Source organism: Anastrepha ludens, chromosome 3, assembly GCF_028408465.1.
Source record: "Anastrepha ludens isolate Willacy chromosome 3, idAnaLude1.1, whole genome shotgun sequence".
Classification (NCBI taxonomy): Eukaryota; Metazoa; Arthropoda; class Insecta; order Diptera; family Tephritidae; genus Anastrepha; species Anastrepha ludens.
Window position 1 is genome coordinate 97,386,760 of NC_071499.1, and position 26,098 is coordinate 97,412,857.

General features: G+C 39.0%; 2 protein-coding genes and 1 long non-coding RNA gene across 3 annotated transcripts; 2 read left to right on the plus strand and 1 right to left on the minus strand.

Annotated features, from left to right (window-relative positions):
• Nucleotides 1-3,411: 3,411 nt before the first annotated feature.
• LOC128856637 (uncharacterized) lies at nt 3,412-4,639 on the minus strand. Its single transcript, XR_008453848.1, has 5 exons — nt 4,283-4,639; nt 4,180-4,223; nt 4,084-4,130; nt 3,683-4,023; nt 3,412-3,627 (listed from the first exon to the last, which is right to left on the minus strand). It is a non-coding gene; the product is annotated as an uncharacterized LOC128856637 (long non-coding RNA).
• A 3,949-nt stretch (nt 4,640-8,588) lies between these two features.
• On the plus strand, nt 8,589-11,786 carry LOC128858535 (uncharacterized). Its single transcript, XM_054094904.1, has 4 exons — nt 8,589-8,832; nt 8,910-10,904; nt 10,976-11,142; nt 11,200-11,786. The coding sequence occupies exons 1-4, from the start codon at nt 8,691-8,693 to the stop codon at nt 11,656-11,658; spliced, it is 2,763 nt and encodes a 920-aa protein (XP_053950879.1). The 5' UTR covers nt 8,589-8,690; the 3' UTR covers nt 11,659-11,786.
• A 9,884-nt stretch (nt 11,787-21,670) lies between these two features.
• LOC128858536 (N-acetylneuraminate 9-O-acetyltransferase) lies at nt 21,671-25,130 on the plus strand. Its single transcript, XM_054094905.1, has 4 exons — nt 21,671-22,030; nt 22,088-22,184; nt 22,325-23,083; nt 23,145-25,130. The coding sequence occupies exons 1-4, from the start codon at nt 21,859-21,861 to the stop codon at nt 24,604-24,606; spliced, it is 2,490 nt and encodes an 829-aa protein (XP_053950880.1). The 5' UTR covers nt 21,671-21,858; the 3' UTR covers nt 24,607-25,130.
• Nucleotides 25,131-26,098: the final 968 nt, after the last annotated feature.

Below are 26,098 nucleotides of genomic sequence, written 5' to 3' on the forward strand. Positions count from 1 at the left end.
AATTAACCGTTTCCAGTCTGACGGGAGGTCCTGGTATTGGACAAATTCCAATGGACCACTTCAAGCACACCAAGTTTACCAAACGATTAAATTTGGAGGTGGTTGTTTGATGGTTTGGGGAAGCATTACTCCCTTTGGAGTTGGTCCCATTGTGAAAATCGACGGTAAAATGAATAAGGACCAATACTTAAGAATTTTGCAAACGAATTTGCCGGTTGCTGTCGATATGTTACGTATGCAAGAGAAGCGTGCTATTTTTCAACAGGACAATGATCCAAAACATTCGTCAAAAGTAGTGCAAAATTGGTTGAGATCTCAAGCTTTTCAGACATTGGAGTGGCCGCCGCAAAGTCCAGACATGAATCCAATTGAAAACTTCTGGAGTTTTTTGAAGCGGCACTTGGCAAATTACGCAAACCCACCCAAAGGCATGCAAGAGCTTTGGGCAGTGGCGGCGCTAGGCGTCGGCGGCCTCGCGCCTGAGGGGGCCTCGCAGAAAAACGAGTTACCTATTTATTTTCGTTTCGCCAATCATCCTGGCTTCGCCCTAATGAGCGTTCTCACACACACTGCCCGACACGATATCTGTATTGGGTGAAAATGTTTGTAAGTAATGTTTGTGTCATTTATCATTTATTAATTAATTGAATTCATGGGTGTAGGTAAACCTATGAATGCAATAAATAAATCAGTTTTATGTGCAAAAGATCTTAATTTAGCATATATAGAAACATAATGTGTGTGTGTGCTCTTCATTATGAGCGTCCGATACCAATATCGTATTATCGGGTAGTGCGAAAACGCTCGATTTCGCGCACGGCGCACGAGACTCTGGACGGGGAATCCCCGTGTTGTTTAATTTATTTATCTATATTTCATTTGTCTGTGAGAGTATTTTTTTTCATACGGCAACTTGCAGACTCGCAAACGCAAAGTTTCTTTTTATTGTATTGTAAAGTTATCACCCCGACGTTCTGGTGCACAGTTCTAGTGGATAAAAGTTTTACGTTATTTGTTATTAATTTCATACCTAATGTTCAGGTAAGCCAACTTTTAACTTCAACTTTTTAACGACTTTAAAGTCAAAGGGAGGGGGCGGCGCCGAGGCGTAGCCGTGGTATTTACTGGTCGGGGCACATATCAATAACTCCGAAAAAGAAAATTGTTAATAAAATAACATTATTATTATTTTAAGCAAAATGGTATCATTAATATAAGTAACTTCAATATTACGTAATAGTAACAATATCACATTCTATACTTAGTTAAGTTGTTATCTAAATATGATCCGTCATTACGGGAGCATATGCAAAGTATTAATGAAAAACAACTTAATCAACATTATCTGAGCCACGACATCCAAAACGAATTAATTACTTTAATGTCTAAATTAGTTATTAACGAAATTATACACAGGGTTAAACAAGCAAAATACTACGCCATCTTGCTCGATTCTACCAGGGACGTTAGCCGTGTTGAACAAATCTCAATTATATTAAGATTTTGCAATTTGTCAACTGGAGCTGTAGAAGAACATTTCATTGGGTTTATTGACGTCGCAGAAACAACAGGAGAGTATTTAACAAAATCAATATTACAAGAACTGGAAAGAAATGATCTAGATATCCAAAACTGTCGAGGATAGGGATATGATAATGGCGCCAATATGGTCGGAATTAGCAAAGGTATCAGAACAAGAATACTCAATATAAATCCAAGAACATTCTTTACACCATGCGGATGCCACAGTTGGAATTTACTTTTGATAGATGCAGCAAACTCTTCAACGACAGCCAAAACATTTTTCGGCTTTACTCGTATCAATAAAATCTATGTGCTGTTTTCAAAGTCAAGCAAGCGTTGGGAGATAGTAAAAAACAAATTAAAATTGACTTTACAAACTCTGTCCGAAACGAGATGGGAGAGTAGAATCGGAGCAGTAAAAGCAATATTTTTACAATTTGATGATGTCATCGAATGTGTGAATGAACTGAAAAATAAAACTGATGATTCCAAAACTCTAAGCGACAGTGAAGCAGTCCTAAAGGAAATGTTAACTTTTGAGTTTGTTGTTGCATTACACGTGTGGTATGAGGTTTTGCTACGTGTAAACAATATAAGTAAACTATGGCAATCGGTTCAAGTCAACTTCCAAGTCGCTATTGATACTTTCCGCTCATTTTGTAGCTGGATTCACGAATTCCAAAATACAGGATTTGAAGAAAGCGTAACAGAAGCTAGATTATTTGTGGAGAAAAGTACTTATGAAATTCAGTCTCAATTTAAGGAAAAAAGAATAGCCAGGAAAAAACGAATGCTTAGTAACGAACATACTGATGAACCAGTTGAATCTCCTGAAATGCAGTTCAGAGTTAATTATTTTAACACAATGGTAGATGCTATAATAGTCGATACTGAATGTCGATTTACAGCGCTCAATGAATATTTTGAGCAATTTGGTTTTATTTATGATATCAATTATTTGAAATCTATGCCAAAAGAGGATCTTCTCAAACATTGTACTGATTTAGGTACAAGACTTTGGGAAGGCGAAAACAGTGACATACAGCCTTTCGAACTATATGAAGAACTTTAGCTTTTTAAAACTAATTCACTAGACTCTATCAACGACGCGAAACAACTCATCCAATACATTTTAGAAAATAATTTAGAAGAAATATATCCAAATGTTTATATTACAATTAGAATCATGCTGACAGTTTCGGTCAGCACAGCTTCCGCTGAGAGAAGCTTCTCAAAGTTGAAATTGATAAGAACCCATTTGAGAAGCACAATGAGCCAAGACACACTACCCGCGCTATCAGTTCTGTCAATCGAAGCTGAAATAGCGGCTAGACTTAACTACGACACAATCCTGAAAAAATTAAGTGAGGCTAAAAGACGAAAACTTCGACTATTTTAATTTCTGTGTGTAATAATTTTTTGTCATCATTTTATTAACAATAAAACTCCGTATACTCATAAATTATTTTATAATTTGGTTCACTTAATTTTTCGCTTTCTTTCACTGCGAAGTAAAGAGGCCTCGCGAAGTTGATGTCGCCGACGTACTCATTTGGTCTAGCGCCGCCACTGGCTTTGGGAACAGATACAAGAGGAGTGGTTAGCGATTCCACCAGACTATATACAGAACTTGTATGAAAGCATGCCTCGTCGACTCCAGGACCTAAAAAAATCGAGGCGGTTGTGGACAAAATACTAAAACTTGTGGAGCATCTAGAAGTTTTCATCCAATGCAAAACTGGAACAATCCAGTTAATTCCATATTCAAGCGAGTTTTTTATTTTCATCTGTATACTTTACTCTTTTTATGTGAATTTATGACAAGAAATATTTAAAAAAACCGAAATATAAAATTAAATTTGAAAAAAGCTAGTTAATACTACTTCGAAAAGAATTGTTTAATTTATTGTTCCACTTTTGCTCTTCAGTGTACATTCATATGGTCTTAAACAAATATTTCATATATTGCTAATATATGTAATTCATAAATGTACGTTCATCAAATGCAATGAGAAAAATTGCGGAGTGTCTCGTATGGGTGTTGGAACGCTGTACTGTTTCGAGCAGATGTAGAGACGCTGAACTTGCGCAGAAACCAAAAACCTGTAAACCAGAAATTTTCAAAATTGTTAACTTCAAATATATAACTACGACTTACGTCCCTTGTAGACGGAAAGTGCGAGGACTTGATCGTAGATCTACGGACAGCGTACTGTTCTAGACCCGGTATGGTATCAGCGGAGACAGCCAGTTCAGAAGCCAAGTCGATTTCAGTGGCACCAGCACCAGACACATAACGACCGTCACGTGCCAAACACTTGAAGTTATTTACACCACCACCACAGCACTCTCAATGTCATCCATGAAATTGTCCGACGAACCACATATGATATGACAATGGTAGAAACACACGCATTCTTGGCTTCGTTTCTAAAAAGCACTACAGTTGTACCACTTAGCTCTTCAACACACCTCCCGCAGCACTTACACTATGAACTCCTGCAAATAAAAACTTTTAAATACAATTTATTTACAAATATTCTAACATAATTTACTAACTGTGGTATGAGAAAGGCGACCGCGATTGTATTTGCAGTTCTAACAACCTATGAAGAAAAATATTATAATAAAAATAAATATAGTTTGTAGAAATACCTGATCGAATGACCGACTGTAACTAGAATCAGAACATGATCGATCTAAATAATGAAAAATATTATTAATTTGCAAAATAATCTGTTTTTATTACAATACTTACTCGAATGTTTCCAATTAAATAAACGGTTTTTAACGAATATGAATAAAGCAACGAATCAAAATGGAAACAGTGCTGCCGACCATATAATTTGCACCAAAAGTTTAATTTTTAGTACAATTCAAAAGATTTTTTGTGAAACATGTCCTTTTTTTTATAAAGAAGCAACACGTTTTCAAATAAAGCAACCCTTGTACAAAAGGGAGCGAGAAAGCTGCTTACTTACCTAACCTTCTATAATTGAATTGAATTTGTTGGTTCTTGGTATTGGTTTATTAAACAATGAAAAATTGTAACTGATAACGCGGATATATGTATACAAAAATGTCATATTGTCAGCACTCGTCAGAAGACACAAGTTGCCAGATCTAGAAATTACGATAGTTATTAGTCGTAAGGTGGGCATGTAATTGATAAGTAAAGCAATTTGTCATTACTTCGTCACTTTTATTTAACAATCCAGGTATGGACCTCATAGGAATTGTTGTTAGAGCTTTATTTGGATTTTAGCGTAACGAAATTCGTAAAAATATAAAGGCTCCAAATACAGTTGTTTGCGTTTTTATACGGATGACGCCGTGGCAAGAATTTGAGCGTATAAATTGATGTGTTTGGTAGTTTCTATTGCTTTCGTCAACTTTTCCTCTTCACAAACAAGTAGTTCCCCTTCCTTCTGTTGGTTTTTTCACGGAGCCTGATTCGCGAATTCGAAAGGCGCTATCTTGTATGCTCTCTTCTTTGGTAACTCGTAGTATCATGGAGTGCTTTTTGTTGCCAGTCGTTTCGCGAGGTTTCTAGGTTTGCTACAAAATATGAATTAGCCTTACGTTGTTTGTCTTGTTACATTCCATTCCATTCCATTTTTTTTTTTTTACTTTTTAAAATTAATCAAATTAGCTCATAATTTTTTAACGGAAATTTATCGATATTAGCTGTCAAATCCAAAAGAGAGAGTAAATCAAATATATATATATATATATATATATATACATACATATATAATTGGCGCGTACACCGAGCTCCTCCTCCTATTTGTGGCCTGCGTCGTGATGTTGTTCCACAAATGGAGGGACTTACAGTTTTAAGCCGTCTGCGAACGGCAGATACTTTTTATGAGGGACCTTTTCATGGCAGAAATACACTCGGAGGTTTGTCATTGCCTGCCGAGGGGCGACCTTTATTCTTCATTTTGATGTTTCACCGAGATTCAAACCTATGTTCTCCGAATGGTTTTATAATAACGATGGAAAAAAAAGAACGATGTTTACACTAAATAATAGTAATAAAGACCAAATAAACATGGAAATTGGCGAATTTCTTAGAGAGCAAATTATGGGCGGTGAAAATATAGTTTGGCAAATCATAAATGTTTGCGGAACTACTGGTGAAACCGAGCGAATAATCTACGAAAACAAAAACATGCCAGATGACAAGACGGAAGTTACTAGAAATATGAGTTGTCAGATTTAGAAACTACGATAGTTGTTAAGCACATGTATATAAGCAGGGGTGCATCTACACGAAGTTGTGTTGTGTTTCGTTATTCCATCTGGAACATTTGCTGCCTAAGGTTACTCCCGTAATGCCTTCCTATTACTGTCATTACAGTGTCATAGTTACCCCTATCGGCTTCTGCAGAACTTCGGCGGCAGAACCCTTACGTAAAAGTGCGTTCACATATGCATAAATCCCCAATAAATCCACCAAATTAATCTACCGGTTCACATATGGCAGATTACCTGCAAAATTGCCAATAATTGTGAAAGGATTTTCTACATAGAAATTATTTTGGTGGAATATTTCGGGGTTTTTGGTTTCTTTAATTATTACTACCGATATGAAGAAAATACAAGAAGAGGGAACACCTAATTTAATTGCGCGATTGGCTGCTAGTAAAAAACAGTTGGAGGAAATCCGTATGCGACGTTTACTGAGGTTTCAAATATTATAGCAGTAGTACGCATGGGAAATTCTGTATTACATTTTATAATAAGTAATAAGAGGACATACGTTTATGGACACACGCTTTTTTCTGTAAAGTGAATCCATAATTAATAATATTTAACAAACATTTCATTAGAATTATGTTTACAGACCTGTTTTCTTCGCCGGCGTCCATTTCATTTAGTTTTTATTTTGATATTTCACTTTACATTCGTAATAATAATTATCGATAACACAGAAAACACAGGGTTGTATGTCAAAAAGTATGGTTATTATGTAGGATTATTTTATAATCTCAGATTTTGGGAGAGAAATTTTGTATGGGGAATCTCGCTTTTTAATTACGGATTTTGAGTTATGCACGAAAAAGTAGATAATCTACTTATATGGGTACGTATTATAAGACAACCAATGCAGCAACTTTGTCTACAGTCCCCAGTAATTTGCTGTTGTTATTGTGCCACTAAGTACTCAAACGAGTTCTTGCGCGCGCTATCACATAAAATGAGAGAATTGCGCATCCAGTCATTTATGCCATAAAGTTAAAATTCTATACCCGAAATAACTATGCTGCACAAATAAAGGGCTTAAACCGAATTTTTAAGAGGAAAAAAGACGATTAATCCCAAAATTAAAAAAAAAGAGGTTGTCTGTAAAGTCGGTTTACTGACGATAGTTTAACGTGACAACGTCATAAGAAAATACAAATGTAATGGTTGCAATTTTCAAAACAAAATTTTAATTTTATTTGTCTGATAGATATTTTGTATGGATATAGAGGAGGAGGTAAATGGAATTGCAATGGAATAGGTCAAGTTACATTTACAAAAACGTGAAAAAGACACTTTACACTCGAAACACTCCCTTTCATTTCCTACTTTTTCGATCATCGTCCTATTCTCAACAAAGAAATGGTTCATTACCATGCACACAGCAAGAAGGCATATGCAAATACAAGTATGTGAATTTATATACAAATGCGCATATACATACATATATATGTTCACTCAAGTAGGACAGAGCCAGATGTCGAACGTTGCCGAACGCGGGGGCCGATTGTGCTCTTTGTCGTTCGTTCAGCGCTCTCGCTTGCAGTTTAAGCACATTAGCTTACACTTGCTTGCGTACGGAATACATAGATTCGTATATTTGATATGTCCATATGACTTGTATGCATCTTTACATATAGATTTGTTCTTTTTGAAAATTGCGCGAAATTGTATATGTATATGCATGTTTATATTAGTATACAACATATCTTATAAGGTATATGGTAAATATTACCATACATTTTTTCCTTCATATATAATAATAATAATAACATTAAAACAACAGGTATTATTAACAAACTTGGTTTTATTTTAAATTCTTCAAGTGAATCAAATTAATAATAATCAATAAGAAGGCATATGCAAATACAAATACGTGAATTTATATACGCACATATGCGCATATACATACATATATACGCTCACTTAAGTAGGACAGAGCAAGATGTCGAACGTTGCCGTTCGTTTGCTTTGTCGTTCGTTCCGCGCTTTCGCTTGCAGTTCATTCAATGCAATGAGCAAGGTAAAAACATATGAGCAAGGTAACACTAATGAGCAAGGTAACGACACATTTTTTCGTGCGTGCAGCCTGTTAAATCGAATTATAAGACGTTATCACGTCAAAATGTGAAAGATTAGGCCTCTTCTATTCGCCATTCTCTGCTCGCTATTTCTATGCTTGATTAACTTGACGAAAAATTTGCATGCGAAAGCAAGAACAATGTTGTCGATTAAATTCGCCGGTAGTGAGTATGGCTATAGCCAAGGCGAATTTATTATAGGTGACAGCAACCACATATAAGTAAAACTCTACATGTATTTGTTGTTGCGTTTAGTCAAAATCAGTAATCAAATGTAAACATACAAATGTAAACATACCAATACATACAAACAGAGCATATGATTTTGACGTAAGCCATATCTACGGCGAAAAATGCAGCTGGGTGAATGCTGTCACCTATAATAAATCCACCTTGGCTATAGCTCATTAGGCACATGTAATTTAATAAGGTGCACATGTGGATTTAATAAGGTGACAGCATTCACCCAGCTGAATTTTTCGCCGTAGGTATGGCTTACGTCAAAATGATATGCTTTGTTTGTATGTATTGGTATGTTTACATTCGTATGTTTACATTTGCTTGCTGATTTTGACATGATGCTTGCACCAAACGCAACAACAAATACATGTAGGGTTTTACTTATATGTGTTTGCTGTCACCTGTAATAAATTCGCCTTGGTCTTGGCGAATAAAAGGGGCCTATTATTATATTAGCCAAATAAAAAAACCGGTTTTTAGAAACATCCATCTTTTATGAACATCCCTATCACCTTCAGTCTTGTATATTCAGAGCAATCATTTATTCACTCAAGTAATAAATTATGAGTCTGAAGAATCTGGACAAATTTTGTACAAATGCGTAACTTACATAAAACACTTAAATTGTTTGAGGTAGAATTTCCAATGGACTATTGCGAGGAATTTGATGAGATCAAATCGGTGTTGGTACATTGTAACAAGCATGTAAAGCCGTTCAATAAAGTGCATTTTCGCGGGGGTAAGTAAACAAATACCATAATTTCAAGGTACCAGATGAGGCAAGAAAATTTATTAACTCCATTAAAATGTTCGCAGGTAATGACTTATTCATCAATGAACTAGTTCGTCGGTTGCAGGAAGCATTTATCGAGCATGAGCTAAGCGAACCTGAAGATAAAAAACCATTGCCTAAGGCACATCAAAAGTTACGCAAAGTGATGATGTTCTTGTTTGCCAATACAGATGCAACTTATAAATACAATTTGCGCGAAGATCCCACGTTTGCACATGTTTTGGAACAATGCCCTCTTCTACCCAAATTCTTGTTAGTTACACTCGTTTGGGAGCTGCAGTTGGATCAATTTTTCTATGAAGTACTTTCGTACACACCTTGTTGGTTCGCTTTTCAGTATTTCGAAACCGCAGCCGACTCAATGAAATTCGTCGAAGATCCTTATGAGGTTTTAGAGAAAGTAGAGCAATTAATGCGTGCTCTGCTTCTTAGCGTTACGCGTTCTGAAAATCGTAAGATTGATATGGTAGATAAAAAAACTATCTTTGGTAAATTATATGACTATAGCGTCAATCTTCTGCGTCAATTCTACACACCAGATTGTGAAAAGTTTAAAAAGTTCACTAAACTGCAGTACTTTCGTTATTCGGGTTTCGCTTTGAAGCACTTGCTTCAAATGACATTGTTTGCATTTGATTTGTTTGAGTTGCCGGAAACTGCCAAACCAGGCATTGATTTAGAAATTTATGAAATTTGCCAAGAAATATGTCCACAGGTAAACGCTACAGAAGCAGCTCAGCTATCAGTAGCACTTAAAGAACAACAGTTGAAAATTATAAAAGCACTACTTAACTCTCTACAATACAATGTAATGTTAGTTAAAATTGACGTTTTCATGTATTGGGTAGAAGTAGATGTCACACCTACCACGGCGTTACAATTGGACATTGGTGAAATGACTTATAAAGTTGGCCAACGAATCCAAGCCAATCCACAATTGGAACATGACGTGGTAACACAATTAAAGTTGCTCGCTATCAAACCGAAAACACTCGAAGAAACCATTAAAAGTGCGAAGTTGGGAGAAATTTTACATAACTTAGAGGAAAAGTCGCCGCCCCATGTTAAAAAAGATTGGTTTAATGAACTCTTCAACCGCTCGATAGCTCTAGGCAGTGATGAATGTCTAGAGGCTATAAAAGAAAATATTAAGCTTATGACGCCGGACAATTGTCAACAAGCGTTACAATTCATCCAACAATCATCACAGTTATTGCAATTAGCTCAAGACTGTGATGGCGATGGGGAGAATTCCGAAAACATGCAGTTGGATACCAGCGAATTTGAACAATTGACGTCACTGATACTTTTGAGCTTACAAAACTTTAAAGATGAGGATATATTACAGTTGTTGGAATACCAAGTGAAAACATTCGGCAAATCCGCATGTATTTGTTGTCAGGATGACTATCAAAGGCGTATTACTGAGTATCTCAATAAGTATGCGGTTTCTTTTGACTTTCAACAGTTCCTCATACTCTGCTTTGAAAATCCTGCTCATATGTGGACAAATTTCTTTGAGTGTGCCTGCCACAATTTGGAGCGTGTGCGCACCTTTTGTGCGACCGTAAAAAAATCTCAACCCTTCTCAAATATTTACTTTGATAAATTACTTGAAAATGCAATGCATGATCAGGATAAGCTTAAACAGAAAAATTTTCCAGAGCTACTATGCGAAATTTTTTTTACTTTATATCATCCTACGCGTAAAACGGAATTCTTAAAAAAATTCATGAATAACAATGTCAATCAACAGTTGGATGCTCAATGGTTTGGTCATTTGCTGCCTATTATGAAGGCACTGAATCTCATTGCTATACACGGTGAGACCCAATCAAATAAGCCTTTAGCCTTTGGTGAAGTGACGGCGCCAGTGCTGCTAATGGTTGCGCAAGTTATGGATAAAACGCGTTGGGATCTTATCACTTATACAGATGAGCGTGACGAGGTGGTACGTGAGTGCATACAATTTATACAATACACATCAAAGCGGTTTCTACCTGTGGCAACAGAAAAAGGTGAATACTACTTCCTATTTTTGGTCCATTTTTTTATGGTTTTAATTAATAGCTAAATGTATTTAATGTAGATCGGAAGTGGATTACGAAGGTTATTAAAGATTCATATCGCCCAATCACGCAGTATTATTTCCAAAAATTCTCACAATCGCCTGATCAGCCTCCCGTAGATTTTGATCGCTTTCTTATACGTTTGGAGATTGAAGATAAGTCTGAAGCTGAGATGTTCCTTATTATTGTAATGTAAAACATTTATAGACAATGCTCCCATTTTATTATATTGTTTTCCTCTTAGAATTATGTACGCTGTACGATGAAAGAGACTGAATGGCTGGCCCGTAGTGAACGCCTTTTGCCGCACATATCCGATGTGATGATAATTTTAAGTGGCGTGGTCGTTGAAACTGATAACTCGAATGCAATTAATAATTATCGTCACTGTCTTACAAATTATGCCAATATTGTATTGAAATTCGTGCTTCCGCCATTGAAGAACCATACGAAAAAAATTGAAAAATTAATGCTGAAAGTGCTAAAAATAATTGATTCTGCTCCACCAGAGCTATATGAAGAGGGGTTTTTAAACTTCAGTTCATTACTACTTGATATTATGCAGTATTGTGCACATCCGTTGAAAGACGATGACTCTATTATAAAATCGGTGCGGAAGTTCGTCGGCAGTATGAAGGATTGTCAAGGAAAAGAAGTGTTTTTGGAAAAATTTCAAGCATTGATAACTGAATTACTGATTTAATTTTTATATCTGCGCTATTGCTCCTGGAAGCAAACAATTGTTTTCCACGTTATACTTAGATTTCTTTTTTTACCGACATACATTTTGAACTACGAGCTGAATACAAATTTTGTTAAAAAAAATTGTTTTACTTTTGCGGCAATATTAATTATTAATACTCAGTTAAAGTTAACTGTGTACCTTTTTGAGAAACTAACTGCTCGGCTTAGTATTAGTATTCGATTTTTACATCCTATATTGTTGTTGTGGCACTATACTTATCCCTGTCAGTGTTATGTAGATCACCGGTCATCTTCGTCTAGTTCATCTAACGGTAGGCCCAGGAAACTTGCTGTTTCGACAGGTTGGGTCTAACGGGGAAAGGGGTTTTAGTTGAGTGGGTTTGATGGAGCATGTGAAAAGAGGGTTAGTCTCGTGCGGAGTGCCTTCACATGTTGGACATATGTTTAGTATGTCGGGGTCAATTCTGGGTAAGGAGGAGTTTAACCCGCTACAGTATCGAGGACATAATTGTGCCAAGGTTACGCGGGACTCTCGGGGAAGCAGAAGCTCTTGCTGTTGTTGTTGTTGTAGCAGTAAGAGAAGCCCCATCAGTGAATTGCATATAATCGGTCGTCTTCGTCAGGCTCATCTAAAGGTAGGCTCAGGAAACATGCTGTTTCGACAGGTTGGGCCTAGAGAGAGAGGGGTGATAGATGAGTGGGTTTTAAAGGGCATGGGCAAGGTCGTTAGTGTTGTTGTTGTAGCAGTATCTTCGCCCTGTCAGTGTAGTGTAATTACCGGTCGTCTTGGTCTAGCTCATCTAACGGTAGGCCCAGGAAACTAGCAGTTTCGACGGGTTGGGTCCAGAGGGAGAGAGGTGTTAGATGAGTGGGTTTGATGGGGCATGTGAAGAGGTGGTTAGTGTCGTGCGGGGTACCTTCACATGCTGGACATATGTTTAGTATGTCGGGGTCGATTCTGGATAGGTAGGAGTTTAACCTGCTACAATATCCAGAACGTAATTGTGCCAAGATTACGCGGGACTCTCGGGGAAGCTGGAGCTCTTCGTCTGCGATAGGTGGTGGTTGGACTCCGATAACGGCATTCGGGGGTCGGGAGCTTAGGAAGGTGGTAAGGGTCTCCCGATGAATGTCGTTAATAGCCTGTCTGTACACTGTCTGATCCTGGAGTGGTCTGTCCGTTTTGTCCTGGATCTCGTCCACGTAGTTGAGGAAGTGTCTCCTGATGTGCCTGGGAGGTGGCTCAGGCTCGAGCAGGTGTCTGCATGGGTGAGGCCTACGGTGACACCCAAGCAGAAACTGCTTGCCGAGCATTTTGCTGTGCTCCTTAACGGGGAGCATGTGCGCCTCGTCATGCAGGTGTTGGATAGGGGACATCAGGAGACATCCTGTCGCGGTTCTGATGGCAGTATTCTGGCAGGTCTGGAGCTTCGTCCACTGCGTATCACTGGTTCCAGGCGACCAGACAGGCGCGGCATAGTTCAGAACCGGTCGGCCTATTGCTTTGAAAGTCGACAGCAACATTTCATTGTCTTTGCCCCAAATGCTGCCGGCGAGCGACTTGAGGACCTTGTTGCGCTTCTGTACTCTCGTTGCAATAGCGGTTGTGTGCGCTGAGAAGGAGAGCAAGCTGTCGAAGGTGACTCCCAAAATTCTGGGGTTATTTACCGTCGGTATTGGGGTGTCATCGACGTGCACCTGAAGTGGCAGCTTGACCTCCTTTGTCCAGGTTGTAAAAAGGGTCGCCGTGGATTTAGTGGGAGAAAGTTTTAAGTTCCTCGCAGTAAAGATGCGAGAAAGGCTGGCGAGGTAGTCGTTTACCTTAGAGCATAGGCCATCAATGTCATTGCCCGACGCCATTATCGTGCAGTCGTCGGCGTATGAGACCAGTGAGACTCCCTCTGGTGGCTGGGGGAGTTTCGAAATATAGAAATTAAAAAGCAAGGGTGATAGGACACCAGCCTGCGGTACTCCTTGCTTTATTTTTCTCTGTTTGGAGGTTTGGTCTCGAAATATCACCGACGAGTGACGACCACTCAGGTAGTTCGCGGTCCACCTCTTCAGCCCTGGCGGGAGTGTCGACTGTAAAATGTCATCTAGCAGCGTGGCGTGGCTGACTGTGTCAAAAGCCTTTTGTAAGCCCAACGCTACTAGGACAGTCCTCTCGCAGGGGCGGTTTTGGTTTAATCCGCGGTTTACCTGGGTGTTTATGACGGTGATTGCCGTGGTGGTGCTGTGCACTGTACGGAAACCATGCTGGTGTGGGGCTGGAGTCAGATGTTGTATGAGGAGTGGGAGTAGAAGGGCTTCAAGTGTCTTCACTACTGGGGAAAGGAGAGTTATCGGACGATAAGACTCCCCTTGGTTGGCGGGTTTCCCAGGCTTCAGTAGTGGGACCACTCTCCCTAATTTCCACTTATCAGGAATGATGAGAGTGGCCATGGACAGATTGAAGACCTTAGTGAGATATTCTACTCCCAATGGACCCAGTTTCTTCAGCATCAGCATGTTTAGTCCGTCGGGGCCGATGGCTTTTGATGGTTTCATTCGTTTGATGGCCCCCAGAACCTCGTCGCTGGTGAAAATAAGCGGTGCACTGTTGTAGGGCAGTTTGTGCAACCGTCTGGTGGCACAACGTTTGGATCTGTCGACCGGAGGATGCAGTATAAATTGCCGGCTAAAATAGCTCGCGCATCTCTTCGGGTCCGACGAAGTACGACCGTTGAAGGTGATATCCACCTTGTCATTGTGCTTCGTCGGGTTCGACAGGGACCTTACGGTGGACCAGAGCTTGCTCACACCAGAGGTGAAGTTGCAGGACTTCAGATGCTCTACCCATTTGGTCCGCTTATATTGGGTGACCAGTTGCCGGATCTCCGAATTGAGATCCTTTATTCGAGGATCGCCGGGATCGGCCTGGCGTAGACGGTCACGCTCGTTTGCCATAACGGCTGCTTCGGCTGGGAAATTGGGACGTAATTCCCGGATCCGTCCAGCGGGTATGAAGCGAGCCGCGGCAGCTGTGATCGCCTTGCGGAGTGCGCGTTCGCCTGCGCGCACATCGGTGGGAGTGGGTAGGGCTGCGAAGATGTCCTCAGTAAATTCCGCGAATCTGGTCCAATTAGCTTTGTTAAAGTTGACGTATGACCGGTGATCCGCGGAAACAAAGTCGGCAGGTCTCTCGATCGAGATGATAATGGGCAAGTGGTCTGATGCAAGCGATAGCATAGGTCGCCAGGTTATGCTATTTATCAGACCTGCGCTAGCAATTGTTATGTCAGGCGAGCTGCTGCAATTGCCCACTACCCTGGTGGGGGCGTCGTCGTTTACAGTGCTGAACGTCGAATCGTCTATCTGCTCTGCCAATAGCTGTCCCCTATGATCATTTGGCAGGCTTGAATGCCAGAGATCGTGATGCGTGTTGAAGTCACCTACTACCAATCGGTTTTCTCCCCTGATGAGCGCACCAATATCGGGGAGATATCCTGCCGGGCAGCAGGTGACAGGGGGTATGTAAATATTGTATATTTCGAGCTCGGCATCGCCTGACCGGACAGCTATACCTTGACGTTCTAAGGTGCTGTCCCTGCGGTCGATGCCTTCATCAATAAGACGATACTGCACTGAATGGTGTACTATGAACGCTAGGCCACCACCGTTGTCTCGCTCGCGGTCCTTACGGTGCACATTGTAGCCGTCCCTGGTAATCAGGGGAGAGCGAGCGTGCAGTTTTGTCTCCTGGACCGCAGCTATCTTAATTCCGAACCGACTCATGAAGTCGACTATCTCGCCAATCTTGCTCGTGAGTCCGTTGCAGTTGCAAAAGCTTGAAGCTTCGCGGGGGTGTCGTCGTAATTCGGGGGGTGAGGGATGCGTGATGTTGTCTGCGTTGGTCCTGCTGTGCGTTCCGCAAAATGGGTATTGGCCTGATGTTGTCTGATGGCCGCGCCACTTGGGGCGGTTGCGGGTGCAGAGCTCTGCAGCAGGAGGCAACGTAGTCACGTGTCCACTCACGGGTGGTGTGCAGGCCGGAGTACCTCCGAAAATGGCACCAGCCACTGCAGGAATTGCATTGAACTGTTGTCAAGTTCCGAGGAACTGCGGTCTGACACACGGAGCAGACTGTGCGGGGGACCAAGAGCTGCTGGTTTGTCCCCGCACTGCGGTTGGAGCAGGAGGGAAGGGGATGGATTAAGTCGGGGGAGTTGTGTTGCTCTTGGGGGCTCCTTACCGTAGACGTGTTATTAGTGGCGGCAGTGTGAGGTGCCGGCACTGAGGGCAGTGTAGCCGTAGGGGCGGGGGCCGCCTGTGAGCGGGAGCAACACGTGGCCACATACCTTGTGGACCACTCCCTATGTGTCTTAAGGCCTGAGCAGGTCTTAAGATGGCACCACCCGTTGCACTGGTTACACCTAACCGAGGTGGAGTTCGGGTGGAGCCGTTTGTGGCAGATGCAGCAGTAGAAGAGAAGTATTTGGAGCGAACTGGCTGCAATGAGTTGCTCCTGTGACGAAAGGTTTAGGGTAAAATACGGTACACTAGACAGGGCTAGTATACTGGGGCGGCATCCCTTGGTCGGGAAAGAAAACCCGAGTCATTCCGGTAACGTAGAACCGGCTGCCATGGGAATGAGGTCGTTAGTGTCGTGCGGGGTGCCTTCACATGCCGGACATAAGTTATGTATGTCGGGGTCGATTCTGGATAAGTAGGTGTTTAACCTGCTACAATACCTAGAACGTAATTGTACGTAATACCCAGAGCTCCTGGTCTTCGTATGCAACGGATGGTGGTTGGACACCGATTACAGCATTTGGGGTCCGAAGTTCCGAATGAATGTCGTTTAGTACGCTGTCTGGTCCAGTAATTGTCGGTCTGTTTTGTCCTAGATTTCGTCGGCGTAATCGACCCCCAAACTCCCTCCGTGCGCACGGCCCTGGTAAATTAAAAGATCTAAATCAAATAAACATATAATTATGTAAAAATACTTAGGCAGACATATTTGAAATTAATCAAAATCTTTTTGCACTAAGAAGGGCCTCATTCAATTATGCCACCCTGGGCCTCTGACTAGGTTAGTCCGCCACTAATGAGCATATCAATTTTAGGGTGATATCCTGCCGTGCAACAGGTGATATATAAGTTAACATAGCAGCTAGTATCCCATATGCTGCTACTCTTGAAATATATGCTTGGTTAATTTACCTAACTAGAGCGCTAATGATCATTAAATGATATGTTTTTGATAACAGAGTATCAAAACCGCCTTAGCACTTTATTTTTGTTTACTTGTGCGGGCGGCTTAAAACAATGTGACTTTGCTAAGGAATGTGGAATTACGGTACAGCAATAGCATGATGTGTAATAAATAATAGGTTAGAGTTAGAAGCATTTAATTTTAAGTGATCAATTGTAAAGTTGGAGTTGAAGAAGCGAGTCATATCGCCGTGAATAAAATACCAATATCAACACAAAACTTAACTTATATATAAATATTTCGAGCTCGGTATTGCCTAACCGGACAGCTATACCTTGAAATTCAGAATTCACAGAGAGAACGTTGGTTCGAATCTCGGTGAAACACCAAAATTAAGAAAAACATTTTTCTAATAGCGGTCGCCCCTCGGCAGGCAATGGCAAACCTCCGAGTGTATTTCTGCCTTGAAAAAGCTCCTCATAAAAATATCTGCCGTTCGGAGTCGGCTTGAAACTGTAGGTCCCTCCATTTGTGGAACAACATCAAGACGCACACCACAAATAGGAGGAGGAGCTCGGCCAAACACCCAAAAAGGGTGTACGCACCAATTATATATATATATATATTTAGGAAATTCAACTCAGGAAGTATCTATCTAGTGCCAGTGAAACGTAATCGGGATAAAGTTTGCCTGACTTGAAACTATCTGTAGATTGCATTAGCAAAAAAAAGATATCAATCTTTTGGTAAATGAGTAATAAATAGCAGGTAAAGTGCATGATATTCTATTTTATCTTTTTTGTTTCAACATAACACAGTACATCGTGCAATCTTCGTCGCTACTATTTAAAAAAAAAATGCAAAACTCTTAATGTTAACTTTTGTGAAAAATGTAACACTTGTTTGTTTTGAGAACTTGAGTTCTATTGAATTTCTCGAAAACAAGTGTGTGAAATATCTTGAAACTCATTATTGAAAATCTGTTTCTATGTTAAACTTCGGTGGCATTGGCTGAAGTTGGTTGAAATATCTAAGCGACTTTTTTCTACAGTACATTTTTCATTAACATATTCAAATAAGAAAGTGAACGTACATAAGTATCATTTCGATTTTCTTTTGGGGTTTTTGAAACAATTATCTTTTTCAGCTATTATGAACATAAGGAATTATTTCGGCGGAAAACGTCCCCGTTTAGAAGAGACTTCCGCCGTGCCTTCTACCTCTTCATCCAAAAATACTATAGATGCTCGGGCTAGCTCGCAATCTGAATCTCAAACAACATTAACAATATCAATAAATGAGATACAAGATTTACCTAAAAAGGAAGAACCTATCAAACAAATAGTTTTGAGGCAGTACCCTAAAAGTAATAACCGTTCTTTTCTATCATCATGGTTCCACGAATATAAATGGTTGATCTATTCGGTGACAAAAGACGCTGCTTTTTGTTATGCATGTATGCAGTTTAAACCATCAGATTTGAAAGATGTGGCATTTACTTTGAGTAGCTTTAGAAACTGGAAAAAAATGCGAAAGATGCTAAAAGAGGTTTTCCTCGACATGAAAGGACAGGATCGCATGTTGAAGCTATGATTTTGTGGGAGGAAAAAAATAATCGGCAAAATACAAACATAGAAATTTCAACTCTTGTCAATGACGAAACACTTGGTAAACATAGATATTACATAAAATCTATTATTGAAGTCGTTCAATTCCTGGCGACCAATGAAGTTCCCTTTCGCGGATCTGATGACGTTGATGAAAAAGCTGAACGTGGTTTATTCATACAACTTTTCGAGTTTACGTTAAAAAAGGATAGTTTTTTAGCTAAGTGCAACGAAACTATTCCCAAAACTGCTAAATAAACGTCTCCAGAAATACAAAATGAAGTAATTGAAATCATGGCTAAATCACTTAGAGAATTATTAGTTTCTGATGTGAAAAATGCTGATGTTCCATGGTTTACGCTAATGGTAGACGGAACCAAAGACAAAAACAACCGAGAGAATATAGCTATCGCTCGTGAAGGAAGTAAAAGCTCGAGAATCATTACTCGATATTATTACCACTAAGGGATTGGACGCTAAAACATTCACCGAAAAAAAATTTAAATATTGCGTGAAAATAATATCGATTTGTCGTGTCTTTTGAGCCAATGCTATGATGGACCTAATGTGATGAGTGATAAAAGAGGTGTTTCTGATCTCCTGGAACAACACCTAAATTGTAAAATTCATTACATACACTGCTTCAACCATTGCCTCCATCTCGTTGTTGTAAAAGCGGTGTCTGACAATGATTCGCTGAGGGACTTTTTCGATATGTGTGTGATGTTACATGCATTTTTTCACCGTCCCAATATTTCTTCTTTATATGAAGGAAAAACCATAGTGCGATTGCTACCGCATCGATGGTCCGGTCACTTTGCAATTACACAGGTTGTGTTGTCTAATTACCCTGAAATAAATAGAGTTCTTGATGAAGTAGTTACCTAGTCTAAATGCGTATAAGCTTATACGTATGTACATATAAGCTCAAACGAAAAATGAAAACAACTGAGCATCCAAGCTACATAACTGAGACCAAATTACCTTCATACTCTGCGAATCGCCCAACTGATGGCAACCTACAAGAGTCAAATAAAAAGCAGAAAGGAATTTACAATGAATGCCTTGATCTTATAATAAACGAAATCAAGCGACGCTTCTCAGAGAACCAAGAGCTAGTTACTGCGATTTTCAACATTCGCGAATTCAAAATGGACGATTTGAATAGCTTTAGAGAACTACGTAATTCGAAACATTCACCGTCAACACAAAATTTGTCCCTTCCATTTTACTAGCACTTATAAATTTATATGTTTACAGGTTTGAAAGTTCCCAGCGAAAAAGAATTGACAGTCGTGAAAAACTTTTTCAAGAATCGAAAGGAACAGGCTGACGATGGAACAAAGTTGGAGGTACTTTTCAGATTTCGTGAAGCTTTCAGTGATACGTTCGAGCCGATGACAGCTGTTGAAACATTTGGGTGCAGTACAGCAACTTGCGAATCAAAGTTTTCGGCATTGACCGCTATTAATAGGCCGCAACGCCTGTGCATGACCCATGCCCGCATGGCTCATCTACTTAGCTTTTGAAAGGCATCGCACACGTGCAATTAGTATCGATATGATTCTCTGAAAATTTAATAATAACAAAAATCGTAAACTGTCATTGTATCTATTCTTAACAATATTTTTTGTATGTTTCTTTTAAGCATTAATTGAAAATTTAATTTTCTTATTTATTTTATTTACAACTATCTAATTATATAATAAGATAATTTATAATAAAAAAAAAAAATTGATTACACAAATAATTTTAACCAAATATTCGTTTAATTATTTGTTTTTGCAAACTTTTAATTCTGCCCGTCCTTCGATAGTGTCGCCCGTACAGTTGGTTAGGTCTGGCTACGGGCCTGTCACAAATCCACCTACCATGTAATTCTATCGAGGGGTGGGTGTCAAATACCAATTGTCATATAACTGAATATTATTTTACCGATAAAATTGTCAACCTTGCTCTTGCGGCACTTTGTTATTTGGCAGCTTTGTTGGATTTACAAAAACAAGATATTTACGTCAAACTGCCAACGCAAACAAGCCAACTAGCTATGGTACAAGCACGAGTTGTCAATATGAAGAGGAACTTATTTTATTATATTATGTTCTCCATCGGAGAAGCAATAAAAAGAAAAGGAGACACTGGGTGCATGGGTACATTACAAATGTGCTCATGCTCAAGGAGCAGATTATTCAATGCCATAATTGAGTTACTAAAGGATGATTACAAATTTCAGACGTTTGCTTACGCAAATGATTACAATGATTATATATGTATTTCAGACATTTTATAGAATGTCTAAAAATGCTTTCAAGGAGCTCGTAGAAATTTTGAAATACTAGCACTGAAAATCAAAAACAAACTACAAGCGTACAGGATATTTGACGACCCTGATATACGATAAGCGTCATGATGCATGCTTGCTGTGACGAGTACGAGTAGCTGACGACCCGTGTGCGGTTCGCCATTTAAACACAAATGTGCGACAACGTAGGGTATGCCTCGCATACATTTTGTCGCATACGCTACGATGGCGATGCGATCTGTATGCGGAGGCCTTAACGCATCATAAGTCCGGATACACTACACTTGCCGTTTCCGTTTTTTTTTTTGTTTGTTGTTGCCGAACAGAGAAGCTATTGTTATTGCTCCATCCTTGGTTAATAAATGTAACATGCTGTTAACGAACTCATTATTTTTCTCCAAGCAAAAGTTTCAACAACGCATTTAACTTCAAAATTTACCGAATACCTACTAAACGAAACGGGTATGCATATCCCTGCTATTCTTTGATTACCTATTAAATGGAATGTCCATTAAAAAAAAGGTCTTGAAAATTCTTTTATTTCACCGTTCCCCTTTTGATTTCTAAGGGATAAATGATAAAACTGAGCGAAAATTAATATAGTTAAATGGAATAGAATAGTACAGGAAAGCGTTCGATTAAATAAAATCAAAGATGAGTTACGGTATACATATCTTTTTTATGTTGATTGTTGTTATTTAGCGAAAAATAAAGATTCAGGGAAAGTTTTCAAAAAATGCAATGTGATATTTTTTAGTTTTCAAAAGTTGAAAGGAGTGTATTTGTCAAAACCAAAAATACCTTTTTTAACTCTTTATTTCATATAATGTTTCGTATTAGTTTTTGTTCCCTTCAAATTGCGTAGTTTTGTCAGCACTACCAATCAGCTGTTAACACCCCAGAAGGTGTGTAAACAAATGATACAAAAAAAAAACTATTCCCCGCATTCATTTTCATTTCATTACATTGTTTTGTTATTATAGGAGTTTTCCGGGTGGAAAAGTAGAAATTTTCGTTCTCTCTAAACGAAAATGCATAAAAGTTTTCTTGCATGTTATATTTAGGTAAAAAGTGAATCATTAAAGTGTTTTAGAGATGAGCGAAGTTTTGGAATTGAATTCACTAAACTGTGATTTGATATCAGCACCTCGGGTGTCCAAGGCCGAGCATCTCATTCAGCAACTGAATGCGGCGAATGCCAAAAAGGTGGCTCTTTTACTGGTGCTCGGGTTTGTGGCGTATCATGGCATATTGAATTGGCAATATGGTAAATAGTTGATTGGCAAAATTGTCACATCGATGCAAATGCTAATAATTTTTTCAGGCAGTGATTCCTGTCAGTGGCTGTTATCTAAGGGCCGATTTAAAGGTGTAAATGAATGGCAACCGTACGGCTGTATGATGCATAAATATACTGCAACGTAAGTATCCGTCAGAAATTACGTGGCTCTTCTTAATCGTATATACCTACATGTCTGATTTATATTTTGGACCTTAAGTTGATAGTAATATTTTAACATCGGTATTAATATTCAATATTTTCATACACATGCATATAAAGAGATACACGCCGTTGCCTGCGCTATTTGGCTTTTTGGGGAAATCGCAACTACTTCGTGTTTATTGGCGATGAAAGTGTTAGAGCGGTTTATCAAAGTTTCATAAATCATTTGCGCCCTAGCAGTGTTGATAACATTTCTTCAACGTTGTTGCCAATAACACAAGATGGTGAATTCGAAGAACGCCAGCTGAATATGCGCGTTCGATATATCTACGCCGATCAAGTAGACGAGGCTTTACTAGATACCTTAAGCAAATTTGGGGATGCCCAGGAGCTTCCAGTATTATTCATTTTTGGATTCACTTATCGCAATTTCCTTGCTAGGAATGTGTCACAAGAACTTGTAAAACAGTATGCAAAAAATTTGACGCGTTTGGTTGTGCCATTCGATCAGTTGGTGGAGCACAAAGCAAAGGTATTGTGGAAATTGCAACATCGGATTAACGAGGATAAAGTAACAAAGACATCTTGGAAGGCCGTATTAAATGCGGATATTGATCGTTTGAATCAAGCTGCGCAGTCTGTATTTCGTTACTCGGATGCCATCGTATGGAATGCAGCATGGCAAATAGCTAACGGTCTGGTTGATAGTGCGGTTGACGGATACAAATTGACTGGCTTGGGATTGCGTCACGAGGTGCAAATATTGATAAATATGTACTGCAACGACTATATGAATTACAACGATGGAACGTGCTGTGCTAGCGCAGAACCCTTTACAAATCTGCAAATTGTTTCATACTCGGTATTAGGCGTCTGGTAAGCTCAAATTCAAATTATAATTTCGTTTTGAATTACCTATTGCATCAATATATTTCAGCGTTACCTTGGCCATCGTAATGTTACTTCGCCGATGGTTACTGCATCTGCGTGGACATACTTTCTATACGCCGCTCTCTCAACCACCAAATTTAAAAGACCTACACACTGCCAATACCGCAACGGCCGGTAATTTGTCAAATGGGACATCCTCACTCGCTTTGCCCATAATGGATTTTTTTACACCACTTGCTATGCTTGGCATTATTATGGCTTACTTCTACCTGTGCGATCGCACCAACTTTTTTATGAAGGAAAACAAATATTATTCTGAATTTAGTTTCTGGATACCTGTAGGCTATGTTTTCGCACTAGGTATATTTTTTACCGAAGAATCGCGCTTCACGAAAGTGCTGAACAGCGATCAGACAGATGAATTGAAAGGCTGGATTATGCTTGTTGTGCTGATCTACTATATGACTGGTGCGCATCGTGTGCTTTCCATACATGTTCATATTAAATTGCTCATCAGTAGCTACCTGTTCATAACTGGATATTCCCATTTTAGTTACATGTGGCAGACTGGTGGCAATTCGGCTTTTGTGCGCTTCTTTCAAGTGTTGTTCCACTTGAATTTCGTCACAGTGGTTTTATGCTTTTGCATGAATCGTCCTTATCAATTCTACTATTTTGTGCCGTTACTCTCATTTTGGATGTGCGTCATATACTTCGTGTTATCACTGCCGCCGCGCATAAGTGCTCAATCTGTAGAGTTAAATCCGTTGCATTATTTATATTTAGTTGCAAAATTCGTAGGCTGTTTCAGTGTAATCACGATACTCTTTATGTCGGAGGTTTTCTTTGAACGCATTTTCTTGACACGTCCGTGGAAAGCGCTATTCGTAAGTACTGATGACGACATACATGAATGGTGGTACCAATGGAAATTGGATCGTTACACTGTCACATTCGGTATGATTTTTGCCGCTTGCTTTCACATCGCACAAAAGCATAGTATCTTTGATGACAACAATCATGGTAATCTGTTTGCGCGACGCACCTCCATTACTGTTACATTGCTTGCATTGCTCAGTGTTTGTTTATACACGTCATTCTCTTTTCTTTGTCGGAACGAACAGGAATGTGAGGAGATACATTCATACATCGTCTTCATACCGATTGTGGGCTACATTGTGCTGCGCAACATATCTGGGATACTGCGCACTCGTTACTCCACTTTCTTTGCATGGTTTGGTCGCATATCATTAGAGTTGTTCATTTGTCAGTACCATATTTGGTTGGCGGCTGATCGTCATGGTGTGCTGGTGCTCTTACCTGGCTTTCCGACGCTCAACATGATTATCACTTCCTTCATATTCGTATGCGCATCGCACGAAGTGCATCGCATAACACAAACGCTGTTGCCATATGCAGTGCCCAATGACTGGAAGTTGGTCATGCGCAATTTCGTGATATTTTTGATTATTTTGATTCCGGTGGGACATATGGATGGCATGTTTTGAACATCTCCCACAAAGTTGTACTAAACAAACTTGAAATATAAGGGAAGAAATAAAAATAATTAGAAGTAATATTAATTTTAAATATAACTATCAATACTAAGCTACTAAGAACAATTGAACCTGGTGGCGCATACAGAAAGTATGACCTACGATTCTTTGAGTAAAGTTTCTAGTATTGACCCAATTTAACGATTTAAGCACAAAACGCGTACAATTGTTAATGTTTATATACGAAGTAAATATGACACACACATGTACACATACTAATAAATACGCACGCGCCAAGCTTAATGCTCTGTACGAAACTTGTTTTTTATGCTAATTTATCTTTGTAAGATTAGTTTAAGTCCAACTTAATTTTTTTGTTAGAAAGTAAAGTAATTGAAAAGAAAACGAAATATGACTCCATAAATAAAACGATATTATAAATGTTCATTATGTAAATGAGTACTTACAAGAATAGGCAATCGAATAGCTGACATACATTTTTGATTATGAACAATAAATAATTATACTGAACAGAATTGGTTGATTTTATATTAATTTTTAATTTATTGTCGACCGCTCTTTTAAATATTCGTTAAGGAACTACCGTATGTAGGTTTCATCTCATTAGTTATCACTGTTCGTTGTTTTTGTAGCAGTTTGCAAATCTCTTATTGAAGTAAAGCCATCAACTGACCTAACGGTAGGTCCAGGAAACATGTTGTTTCAGTGCGTTTTTCATTTTAAATCCAACAAATTGTCTAACGCCTATTGTTAAAATTTTAAAACCACTTATCAAGACTAACAGTGTGATTACTCGAGACATAGTCCCAACAAGGAGAAAATCCCCTACTCCTTTAACTTGATTTTAACTCTAAATCTGCAACCGGATTTGAACTTTTGCTACTGGTAAGATGCTAAAGTTTGCTAAATTGCTAAAGCTAGAACTAAAACTTTATTGGAATACTAGCGAAAACCCGCCCGTTCCGCTCGTCGTCTTTAAAAAAATCTAGATTAATTAATTAAATTAAGCCGAAAAATACTGTGTGTTTTTTATAAAAATTCTCGCGCATGAATAGTAATGAAAGAAGTTTTAAATAGTAGTAGCAATTAAAAAACGTTTGATGTGATTTACTTTATTACTTTTTTTATTGTAATGCTCTTTGTTATACAATATTCTTCGTTTTTCCATGCGTTGTTGAATAAATGAACAATACCGACTTACCAACTCTTGAGCATGAAACATAAAGTTGCCCATGAGAAAAACATGGGTATTCTAAATCAATACCACAAATTGATAAAGTTTGGCTTTGTGACTTATTAATAGTAATCGCGAATGCAAGGCGAACAGGAAATTGAAGACGTTTGAATTCAAACGGCATATCCGATGGTATCATTGGTATTCGTGGTATTAAAACGTCTTCACCAGAGTATTTTCCATTCAAAATTGTTGCTTCAATGACGTTATTCATCAATCTCTTAACTGTTAATCGAGTGCCATTACATA

Coding starts and splice junctions, on each gene's coding strand:
- LOC128858535 (XM_054094904.1), top strand. CDS start 8,691: ATGCGTAACTTACATAAAACACTTAAATTGTTTGAGGTAGAATTTCCA. Junction 8,833..8,909: donor TAAAGTGCATTTTCGCGGGG/GTAAGTAAACAA, acceptor AAATGTTCGCAG/GTAATGACTTATTCATCAAT. Junction 10,905..10,975: donor ACCTGTGGCAACAGAAAAAG/GTGAATACTACT, acceptor TATTTAATGTAG/ATCGGAAGTGGATTACGAAG.
- LOC128858536 (XM_054094905.1), top strand. CDS start 21,859: ATGAGCGAAGTTTTGGAATTGAATTCACTAAACTGTGATTTGATATCA. Junction 22,031..22,087: donor CATATTGAATTGGCAATATG/GTAAATAGTTGA, acceptor TAATTTTTTCAG/GCAGTGATTCCTGTCAGTGG. Junction 22,185..22,324: donor ATGCATAAATATACTGCAAC/GTAAGTATCCGT, acceptor ATGCATATAAAG/AGATACACGCCGTTGCCTGC.